The 11,420-nt window shown below is 36.6% G+C and overlaps 1 protein-coding gene across 2 annotated transcripts; it reads left to right on the top strand.

Annotated features, from left to right (window-relative positions):
- Positions 1 to 504: 504 nt before the first annotated feature.
- Positions 505 to 11,083, top strand: DTX3L (deltex E3 ubiquitin ligase 3L). Of its 2 annotated transcripts, none has more exons than XM_031959736.1 (4): positions 505 to 854; positions 3,460 to 3,683; positions 5,383 to 6,939; positions 10,540 to 11,083. In XM_031959736.1, exons 1-4 carry the CDS (start codon positions 665 to 667, stop codon positions 10,759 to 10,761), a joined length of 2,193 nt encoding a protein of 730 aa, XP_031815596.1. In that variant the 5' UTR covers positions 505 to 664; the 3' UTR covers positions 10,762 to 11,083. The 2 variants fall into 2 exon arrangements, with proteins under 2 accessions (XP_031815596.1, XP_031815595.1); XM_031959735.1 differs by having other exon boundaries at positions 5,377 to 6,939.
- The last annotated feature ends 337 nt before the right edge of the window (positions 11,084 to 11,420 follow it).

Here is an 11,420-nt window from a genome sequence, read left to right as displayed (position 1 = left end):
AAATAGTTACCCTCACCCCCCTTTTTTTTCCAAAAAAAAACCCAATTTCTTGAGTCCCAGAGAAATTTATACACGAAACCGCAATCTCTAGACACCAGGTTAAGAACTCTTAGAATAAATGACTTGGAAGTTAATTTCCAAATTAAAGCAAGAACATATGAAATTAGAGATTTGGAGATGAAAAGTGATCTGTGTTCCCATCACTTTGATGTCAGTCGAAGGATAACTATTTGCTGGATAAGAAGGAATCCAGAATATTCGTGTGTGCTTTAAAGATACCTTTTTTTTTTTTTTTTTTTAAAGAAAAAACAAATTGGTGCTTTTCCTGGCTTCAAGTTTTCTGGAAATGTTACAGCCCTACCTCCACCCCCCAGCCCCCATGGTTAGAGAGCTAGAATCCCCAAAGAGAGGTGGGGGCTAGGCATGGTGCAAGAAAAACAAATGTGTTTGTTTTTTTTTTTTTTTCTCCCTCCACCCTTAGCCTCGTCTAGGCTGAGAATAGGGAGGGCTTTTCCAGGAAGCGAAACTGAAAGTTTGCAGGCTGTCTCTCAAGAGAGCTGAGGGTAGGGAATTGATAGCGCGGTTTCCTCTCCCCTCTCCCTGCTCCTCGGTACCCTTCCCCAAACCCAGAACAGACATCGCAGCCCCGGCTCCTCCGCTCACGATGGCCACTGACTCCGCTGTCCACAGCCCGCAGTACCGGGTTCTGGTCCGGGTGCCCGAGAACTGTTCTGGACTGGAGAAGAAATTGCAAAAATATTTCCAGAGTCCGCGGAAGTCCGGGGGAGGCGAGTGCACGGTCAAAGTCGGCCCCACCGAAGGCACTTACTGGGTTGAATTTCTGGAAAAACAAGGTGAGGAGAAGGGGATTGAGGGGAGCAACTGAACCGAGACCAGCGTAGCAGGGAAGGCAGCGGCGAGGAGATGGAGTGAACTGGGAGAGGGCACCAGAGTGAAACCCTACCCTGAGTCAGGAGAAGGGGCGCTGGGAAACAGGGTTTGAGTTAATAATGGTGATAAAAGCTTGCATTTATATAAATCCTACTATGTTCCAGAAACTGCGCTAAACTTACAAATATTTCCTTATTTAATCCTCACAAAAACAAAACAAAACAAAGCAAAAAACCTGTCAAGTAGGTGCTTTTATTAAACTCGTTTTACAATTAAGGAAATTGAGGGAGATAGTGATTGAGTGACTAGCTCAGGATCACACAAGCTAGTAAGTGTATGAGGCTTCATTTGAACTCAGATCTTCCTGACTCCATATATAAAGTTGTATCCACTGTGCCACTTTAAAAAGGCAAGAACTGACAGGTTACTCTCCTGAGGTTCTTAACTCCTTCCCTTTTATTCTCTCCCCTTTGCCTGAGTCCTCACTGTCCTACTGGAGCAGAGTTGGGCAACTTTTTTGTTATTAGAAGGACATCAAAGGTTTTAGGGCTGGAAAGGCCAGACTCCTCATTTTAAAGATGAGGAAACTGAAGGTGGCAGAGTGGATGCAGGGGTCCTCAAACTTTTTAAATAGGGGGCCAGTTCGCTGTCCCTCAGACTGTTGAAGGGCCGGACTATAGTAAAAACAAAAACTTTGTTTTGTGGGCCTTTAAATAAAGAAACTTCATAGCCCTGGGTGAAGGGGATAAACGTCCTCAGCTGCCGCATCTGGCCCGCGGGCCGTAGTTTGAGGACCCCTGGATAGAGCTTCCTGCAATCAGGAAGGCCTGATCAAAAGAAAACACTGGACACTAAGTTCAAGATATGAGTGAATCTATTATCATATTATATTATATTATATATTATATTATTATAGATCTATTAGAATGAGAGGAAAGTGAAAATAGAAAGATCTCACCTCAATTTCCTGAAAGGAACACCAAAATGAAAAGTCAGAGAAATGTTACAACACAAATCCAGAACTCCCACATTGTGTTAATATCAACACAAATATCAATCCCACATCAAAGTGGCAGATCACCAAGGAACAACAGTTAGGATGACATAGGATCTGGAATATTCTAATATAAATAAGAGCTCTTACTCTACAATATTTCAAAAGGCCCATCACTTAGGAATGACTAAATATTTTGTGCCATATGAATAAAATAAAACGTTAATTGTGCTGTAATGATGAAAGAGATGATTTCAGAGAATGAACTAATGAAGAAGGAACTAAGTAGAATCAGGCTTTCAATCAAAAATAACTTACCCTTGGAAAATGAGCATAATTCTACACAGGAAAAAAATGTCTCTTTAATCAAAAGGAAAACTTTCAAGCATTTCTGATGGAAGGACTAACACTGAGTAGGATTTTTGAAATATAAACGCAAGAATTCAGAGAATCAGAGAAAGATAAATTTATTTGAGCAATTAGAAAGAGCTATATGATGATTCAGTACTAATAGTCCAATGGGGAGGGGGGAGGAGAGTGACCTTTTAGAATCTTAATGCCTTCAGAGAGTATTGAGGGAAATAAATAAAACAAAAATAGAGGCTCTACGGGTAGATTGGTTCCATTCTGTTCTAATAGAGGAAAGAGAAAGAAGAGTGTAGAAAGGAGGAAAAAAAGAAATAGAACTTACTTTCCCCCAAAGTTGGAATATAGAGGAAGAAGTAGGCAGCATAGGCATCAGATCAACTTCATCTTTGTCTGAAACAAATAAAAGGATCAACATATGTGTATGTATAAACAAAGAATTTGGTATTAATATATATCAAACTGAACAACTTTCTGATCATAAATATGAGGGGAATTAAAGGTGGAAAAAGAAAAGCAAAGAACTAGAATCTAAGAGAATGCCCATCAACTTAGGAATAACTAAATACTTTGTGCCATATGAATAAAATAAAACATTAATTGTGCTGTAATGATGAAAGAGATGATTTCAGAGAATGAACTAATGAAGAAGGAACTAAGTAGAATCAGAACACATTACATAAGAGCATCAATATTATACAGAAAAACAATATTGAAAAACTTATGCAATAATCAGCCATATCCCCAAAGGACATATGGTGAACTTATTTATTTTCTGATAGGTGATGTTTTCAAAGTGCAGAAAAAAATGTACATTTTTTGATATGGCCACTCTTTTGGGATGGGGGGAATTTAGATAAAGATACTCAGAGTTTATATGGAGTATTCAAGTGATATTCCAATTTGCCTTTGTATCAAAAAGAATATAAAAAAATTTCAATTAAGAAGCAACATGGAACATGGAACATTAGAAACTGTTGGCCTTGGCATCTCCCTTGTCACTGCCTTGCTGCATTCCAAGATTCAGACAGTCTCTAAGACCCAGAGGAGTTTGGGAAGGGAGAACAGAGCACAGATTTCTTTCAGTTCTAAAAGTGATCCCATGTTTGAGGGAATCTTTGGTTTTCTAATAAATTCTCATATTAAATTTTGAGGGAACTTATTCTGAAAACTCAATTATTTATCTTTCCTTTTTCTGTTTTCCTAAGCCAAGGAAAGAGTGATAGCAAAGGGAGATCACACTGTGGAGATCAGTCCTACGTCACATATGAAAATCTTCCTAGAAACAAATGAAAACTCAGGAGAAAAGAACACTTTGGAGATAACAAGCCAGCTTTCCTCCCAGACTCAGTTGATCCCAAAGAAATTTCTAGATGAGAAGCTCCCAAACGAAGAAGGGGCTTTTAGCTCCCCTGATTCCTTCATTGAAAAGGTGAGGGGGAAGGGAAGAGGGTGATCAGAGAATCTCTTTTCATTCACCTCACCTAGAAATGTCTTTCCCTCTTTGCAACGACATTCATAGTTTACCAAGCTTGTATTAACTTGAATAATTTACAAAAATCTCTCTCCTTTTTCCTCTTTCTCCTGTCTTTTGTCTTCTTTGTTTATTTTCCTCCTCCCAATCAAGTAAACGTATATTTTAGGTTATGGTTTCTTAAAAATGGGAAATAGTAAGAGTGAAATAATAGCAAAATGAATTTTTGGATGCATTTGTCAGTTTTACTAAGCTACTTTTTTTCTCCTTTGTTATAAGGGATTATACTCTAAGTAGGGCAGAAGGGAAGTATTGGGAAATCAAAGTGATGTAAAAATAAAGTTATCAGTAAGCTCATTTTTAGGTTTTTTTTTAAAGATTCTGTAGATACAAAAAGGACATGGTCAAAGGGCTTAGATTCAAATCCTTCCTCTAACATTTACTATTTTCAAGACCTTAACTTATCTGGCCCTCAGTCATCTCATCTATATAATGAGAGATATTATAAGCTAGATCTGCAAGGTCTTTTTCAACTCTAAATTTATGGTCTTGTGATTTTGTATAATATCTCTATTGTAGCAGGTTATTTTTGCCGTGATAAACCTGCATAAAGCTTCCTTATCATCTCTATGCCCCAACACATATCATAATTAATTTCGGGTGTGCCAAATAAATTATAACCTGAAAGTGAAGAAGTCTGGTTAGAGGTAGCCATTAATTATTCCATCTGGCTGATTCCCTTTCATGATACCATAGGAAATCTGGCATCCAACGCACACTGTATTCCAAATTCCTTACAATTCTTCTAGGTATGATAGCGTATTGAACTTGGTGTTAGTTCAGTAGTCAAAAGTGAACTTCAAGAATCAAAGCCTAACACTAACTTATTAGCTGAGAGACTACAGAACAGCCAACATTTTGGTAAACAGACTGAAGTTTGTGAAGCACTTTATGTATTATCTCACTTTATCTTGGGGACAACAATGTGAGGTTATTACTTCCATTTTGCAGGTGAAAAAACTGAGGCTGAGGGAGGCTGAATGATTTGTCCAAGGTCATATAGTTAAGTATCTGAGACTGGGTTTGAACTCAAGTCTTCTTGGCTCTAATTCTAGTATTCTATCTGCTGTGTCTCAGTTTCCTCAACTATAAAATGTAGATAATAATGGCACTCACTTCATTAAGTTGTTGTAAGTGTCAAATGGGATAACATGTAAAGTGCTTTGCAAACATTAAAGTGCTAGATAAATATTATTTTTATTATTATTATTATCATAGTCATTATCATTATCATCATGTTTATTTCTCAGATGATGGAACCAGGATTTAGGGAGCTGACATGACTGGTTTAAGGCACATAGCTGGTTGGTAATAAAATCTAGCCCAAGGCTTAGTATCTTGATTCTGGGACACTGGTTCTCTCCATTACCAGGATCATCCCCTCCTCTCCCAAACCCCATCACTTATTTCAGTGCATTATCATTAGTATGGCTATTAAGACATGTAAGTAGAACTCAAAATGAAGCACAAAATCAAGACAGTAGGAGGAGTCAAGGACAGAATTTGTTACAGATCTAATTCTATAAAGTCTAGGTATCTTAAAAAGAGAAGAAACACTTATAATCTTGTGATTTTATTTGGTCTTTGTAAGTTTCAGATATTTTGTCATGTGGAGGCTCAGCTGAACTTCAATCTTTCCAAGGAACAAAGGGAGAAAATTATTAACCTCTGCCCAAATCTCAAAATAGAGCAAGACCATGATGGAACTGAGAAACTGAGTGGTAACTTCCAAGATATTGAAAAAATTTATCAATTCTTAAGTAAGGGGATTCTGGGAAATGACCAGAAAGATTTTCCTCACTCAGCCTCAGAAAGAAAAATCGAGAAAATGAAACCAAATGACTGGGACAGTCCTATCCTTCATTCAGACTCCAAACACAGAATGGAAGAGTCAAACTACATCTCAGTTCCTTCACATTTGTATGAGTATTTTAAACATGTCTTTGCTGCAACTCTGGACAGAATAGAAAAAGAGCACAAAGTACATATCAGAAGTACTTTGACATATCCTACAGGCAATGTTTATTTAGATTTTGAGACAAGCAAGTCTGGGGACAGAATAGCAGCTCAAGAAGCTTTTACCACAGCATTTCAGAAGGAAATACAGAATGTGACCTGTCAGAGTGTTTATTTCACAGATAATATGCTGGCTCTTGAGGTCCAAAGCAGACTGACCAACATGTTTAAAAACCTCTATGTTAAAGCTGATGGAACGACCTTAATTCTCCAGGGAAACACAAGGGATATTTCAGAAGCTAAACTTTTCATTGAAGGAAACTTTTCCCACAAACAACCAGTGGAAATAATGGTTTCCCATAACCTGATGGAGAATGGAATTGAGGTAGATACTGCTGATTTACGTCTTCTGTGCCAAGAAATCACAGAAATAGAGAAAAAATTTGACATAACAATGGAATTGATGAACAACCCCCAAAATGGGAAAACCCTCATTGTATTTAAACCAAAAGACAAAGGCCTGGACCTCTCTGCACATGCTTATGAATATTTCATTGATTTCTTTCAGATGATCTCAACTCAGATTGTCAAAGAGGTAGTTATTCTAAAACCTTTAGACAAAGAGAGAAAATATTCATCTGAAAAGACATTCTTTAAAGACTTTGAAAAGAAGCACCCCCATGTAAACTTGGAGTGGAATGAACAAGAACTGACATTGACTGGTTTGCCCAGGTATCTTGCAGAAGCAATGAAATATATAAAGAAATATTTTAGTACTGAAGGTCCTGCTCAGCAGAGACCAGCTCTCTCCCCTGGAAGGAATTGGAATAAAGACTCTAAATCCATTTGGGACAAAATTGGTGGTGATTTCAAGGCAATCCTTCCTTCCAAAGGATTGCCTAGCTGTGAGGATTTAGAAAAAAAGGAAAAAGAGAAGGAGAACTGTGCCATCTGTCTGGAAATCATTCACCACAAAGAAATCCTTCCAAAATGCAAGCATGAGTTCTGTAGCTCTTGTATCAGAGAAGCCATGAAACATAAGCCAGTGTGTCCTATATGCCAGACTTCCTATGGCATCGTGAAAGGAAATCAGCCACATGGAACAATGAACGTATCTTATAGGTCTTCTTCACTTCCAGGTTATGATTCATACGGCACAATTGAGATTTGTTATGCTATGAAGGGAGGCATACAAACGGTAAGGAAAGGTTGGGTTGATTATGGGAAATTGTGTGCAGGTTTATCATGCAAAAGAGTACCCTATGCTTTAAAGCATGAAATTGGTGTGGTCTCTCCATCAGCAATTTTTGAGGTATTTCGTATAACTAGGTAAAAATAATAATCAGCACTTCTGTTGTACTTTAAGATTTGCAAGCATTTTATAAATAGTATCTCATTTGACCCTCACAACAATCATGAAAAGTAGGCATTATGTCCTTTTTATAGATAAGAAAAATGAGACAAAGACAGCTTAAGAGACTTGGCTAGAATTACACAGCTAGTAAGTAACCATCTGAGGAATTAATTGAGCCCAAGATTTTCTGACTCCTGCCAATCCAGATGGTTAGGAGGTTCATGTATACGTGCATAGATATGCATAATTATTATTACCCAAAACATAAATTAGCTATAGATGTAGAGAAGCAGTATGACATTGTGGACAGAGAATCCATCTTGGAGCCAAGAGGACCTGGGTTCAAATCCCACTCTAATATATACTGATTGTGTGAGCCTGTGCAAGTCACATTATTTTTCAGTTGTCTAGGTAACCCCCCCTTTTTGGAACTATTTTTATTTTTTTAAATAACAGCTTTTTATTTTCAAAATATATGCAAAGATAGTTTTCAACATTCACCCTTGCAAAACCTTGTGTTCCAAGTTTTTCTCTCTCCTTTCCCCTCACCCGCCTTCCCTAGACATCCAATAATCCAATATAGGCTAAACATGTGCAATTCTTCTACACATATTTCCACATTTATCATGCTGCACAAGAAAAATCAGATCTAAAAGAAAAAAATGAGGAAGAAAAAAGCAAGCAAACAACAATAAAAAAGTGAATATAATATGTAGTGATACACATTCAGACCCTATGTTCCCTTTCTGGATGCAGATGGCTCTCTCCATCACAAGTCTATTGGAATTGGCCTGAGTCACCTCATTGTTGAAAAGAGCCACGTCCATCAGAATTAATCACATATAATCTTGTTGCTGTGTACAATGTTCTCTTGGTTCTACTTACTTCACTTAGCGTCAGTTCATGTAAGTCTTTTCAGGCCTTTCTGAAACCATCCTGCTGATGGGCAACTCTTTAAGATTATGATTTGCAGAGAATGTGCCAGCCTGAGTTAGGAAAGGGCATTTCCTCATGGGGTAATTCTCTATACCACTGGAATCAGAGACTACTTCCTGTCCTTAGATAAAGATACAGATAAATTGACTCAGTCATTTTAATGGACAGAAGTAAGATTTGGCAAGCAGAAATCAGTGCCCAGATGCAGAAATCTGGGGCTTGAAACTTCATACCTTGAATATCCAACAATTCTTCGGCACACTTTTCCCTCATGTTTTTTGAAACTTTGTGTTGTATTTCTGTTTTGATTACCTGGGGATTTTTGTATCTTTTAAAATCTATTCTTCACATTGTGTTATAAATGAATAGAAAACCTTAAACAAAATGTTTATGGGACAGGCCTGCTAATGCCATCAAGACTACAAGCTATTTCTCCCTAGTTTTCATCTCCCTACTTCCCATATTCTTCAAGGTTGCTTAGATCTCTACCTGCCCCTCCCTCAAATAGTGATCAAGATAGGAACAAGGAATTTAATGATATAAAAAAAATCCAACTCTAATGTTATACAAGTGTAAGTTGGAGAAAAGTTGGGCTTTGAGTTGGAGGTATGGGAATAAGAATATGTTAAAAATGGAAGAATAGACAGAATGTGAGATTTCATTTCATTAAACAAATGAATGAATGAAAAAGTATTATTAAGTACTTACTGGGTGCCAAGAGTTGTGCTACATTCATTTATTTGGTACTTTCTTTATACAATAATAAGACAAGACAAAGACTTAGGATACCACCCTTCCATGTACAAAGTATATTTTGGGTAAAGATGGAAAGAAGTTGATAATTCCCATTCCCATGACCTAATATTTGATTTCCCTGCCTCAAATCTTTACTCTAGTCAATCCTCCATTAGCAAATAAATTGACCTTCCCAAAAAGGTCTATTCATGTCTTCTCCCTACTCAATAAACTTCAGAGGGTAAGACTTTAATTTTTAATTACACAACTGCAGATGTGGGTGTCCTATAGAGTAGAAACTCCTGCAATCAATGTCTGTCCTCTTTTTTTATACCCAAATACCAGTTTCTCCCTTGATGCCTTATTGGCTGAGTACCAGAGATCACAACCTGTCAAGAATGTGTAACTCCTCCCATGTGAGTGTGAATCTCCACTCCTGATTATATCATCACTCCTCACTTGGCATTCACCTTATTTAAAAGTAGTTCAATCTTTACTTCAATTCCCTATTGGCTGAATACTATCCTATCTGAAGAGTCTAATTCTCCCCATGTAAGTCTAGGTGTCCTCCTTTGATTGAATAATTACATCTTCTCCCCCAGGTGTAAGTGGTTCTCCCCCCTTAACTTTTAATCTAAATTTCTACCCTAATTACATCATCCTTTTCATAAATCTGATTTTCTTACCCCTGATTGCATTTTCCTCTTTTATTTTTTTTCCTTTGTTCCCTGTCCTAACCTCCTAATGCTTAGATTTCAATTTTCTAATTTAAGTTTCATTTCTCTGTATTTCTTAAATTTAGTTTTCATAATTGTAGACAAACCTCCATCCAATTCTTAGACCACTAATTATTATAGAGAGCTCAGATTTGCAGAAAATGTTAAGGAGACTTTCAATAGATAGATCTCTGCCCAATTGAATTGTCTGTTCTAATACACTGTGCTATCTCTTACCTTTCCTTTCTTCTCATATTCATAAATCTCAATGGACTGAGGAAATCCGATTCTCTCCCATTTGATTGATAGGGTAATTGAAGCCTGGAAGTTATTTATCCTAAGGCCCCATCCACTAGAGTTCCTTAGAAAAAGACTGGGAAATATTTATTTGGGAAGAAAATCTGAGTTGGCTCAGTTTCATTTATTCATTCATTAAAAAGTCAGTCTTTAAACTTGATGAGTCATAATGAAATTTTTCCTTTATAACCTATGACCTATGGAGCATGCACTGAGATAATATCTAATTAGTTAGGTTCTTTTGAACAGAAAAATTTTCCTTATTTATGTGCCCTCTATTGTCTTGCACTATGCTTTGTACACAGTAGGCATTTGGTAAATGTTTGTTAAATTGAATCGAATTTTACAGTTACTTGTGCCATAGCAAAGACTTTCACAGTGAGCGTTACGTTATGTAAAAATAAGTAGTAGAGAGTCAGACTCTGAGACTGAGACCTGATTCAAATTCTGCTTCCAACCCAAACTAACTGTGTGACCTACCCTGAACAAGTCACAACCTCTTACTGCCTCCAGGCAACTTTTTGAAGACAATAATCAGAACAGGTACCATGTAGATCTAGTCTTGTAGAGCTAGATCATTCTTCCCTCATTCTTCCCTCATAGCACCACCATAGGACCAATATATCAGTGAAATTACAAACCTATTAATAAAACAAAAGAAAACATTGGGTTTCTTTCCACAAATGGTATACCTTTGTACAGAAATTTGTAAATTCACACTTTTTTTTCTTCTTGCTGTTTGCTTGACTTCTCCACATAGACCGATCATCCCCACCCAGGAAGATCCTACCAAGGAACACACCGGATGGCTTATTTACCTGATAATGAAGAAGGACGGCAGGTTTTGAAACTCCTCCAAAAAGCTTTTGAACAAAAGTTGATTTTCACAATAGGACAATCTCGGACATTAGGAACGAACGATGTGATCACTTGGAATGATATACACCATAAAACTCAACTGTTTGGTGGGCCAGAAAAGTAAGGGATATTTCCCTTTTTAAAAAATTTAAGATTTATTATCTTTGTTTTCACATGATATTTATTTTCTCTACCTCCTCTCTTACAAAGCAAGCTTTCTGAACAAAAATTTCAAAAAACATTGAAGTTTACCAAGACCAATCTACACTTTGACTAGACCTGATAGCATATACATTTCATGCTTAAATTGTGTTCCATTTTCCCCAATCTCTCCAGAAAATGGAAATAGATACATATTCCTCTTCTCTCCTTTAGTCTTTGTTTGGTTAATTAATTGTAATTAATGATATAGAAATTTATACAGAAAATTCACTTTCATTTTATTCAGATCTTTTTCTGTTTCCATTGTTTCACTTGAGGAGAGTTCAATTCTATTGAACAGGGTCCGTTTAGTTTGATTATGGTATTCAAGCAGACCAATGATTCTTCAATTATGTCTCCTCAACCTGTTTTTTCAAGTCACCTGATTTGGATAGCAGATACATTATATTTTCTTTTCTTTTTATTTTTTTATTTTATTTATATTTCTTTTGATTAATTTAATCTTAGATTTCTTGTCTCAAATACTGAATTTTGTTTCTAGAATTCTGTTTGTTTTTTCAGGGAATTCACTAATTGGGTAAAAGTTTTCAGTTTTTATTTTAAATGATTTTTCCTTTAATA

This window comes from Sarcophilus harrisii, chromosome 3, assembly GCF_902635505.1.
Source record: "Sarcophilus harrisii chromosome 3, mSarHar1.11, whole genome shotgun sequence".
In the NCBI taxonomy this organism is placed as follows: domain Eukaryota; kingdom Metazoa; phylum Chordata; class Mammalia; order Dasyuromorphia; family Dasyuridae; genus Sarcophilus; species Sarcophilus harrisii.
Note: the sequence above shows the minus strand (reverse complement) of the source record. Positions and strands in the feature narration are given on the sequence as shown.

Excerpts from the sequence above, each read along its gene's own strand:
- DTX3L (XM_031959735.1), top strand. The coding sequence starts at position 665 with ATGGCCACTGACTCCGCTGTCCACAGCCCGCAGTACCGGGTTCTGGTC. Across the intron at positions 855-3,459 it reads TGAATTTCTGGAAAAACAAG|CCAAGGAAAGAGTGATAGCA; the intron begins GTGAGGAGAAGG and ends TGTTTTCCTAAG. Across the intron at positions 6,940-10,539 it reads TGAAGGGAGGCATACAAACG|ACCGATCATCCCCACCCAGG; the intron begins GTAAGGAAAGGT and ends TTCTCCACATAG.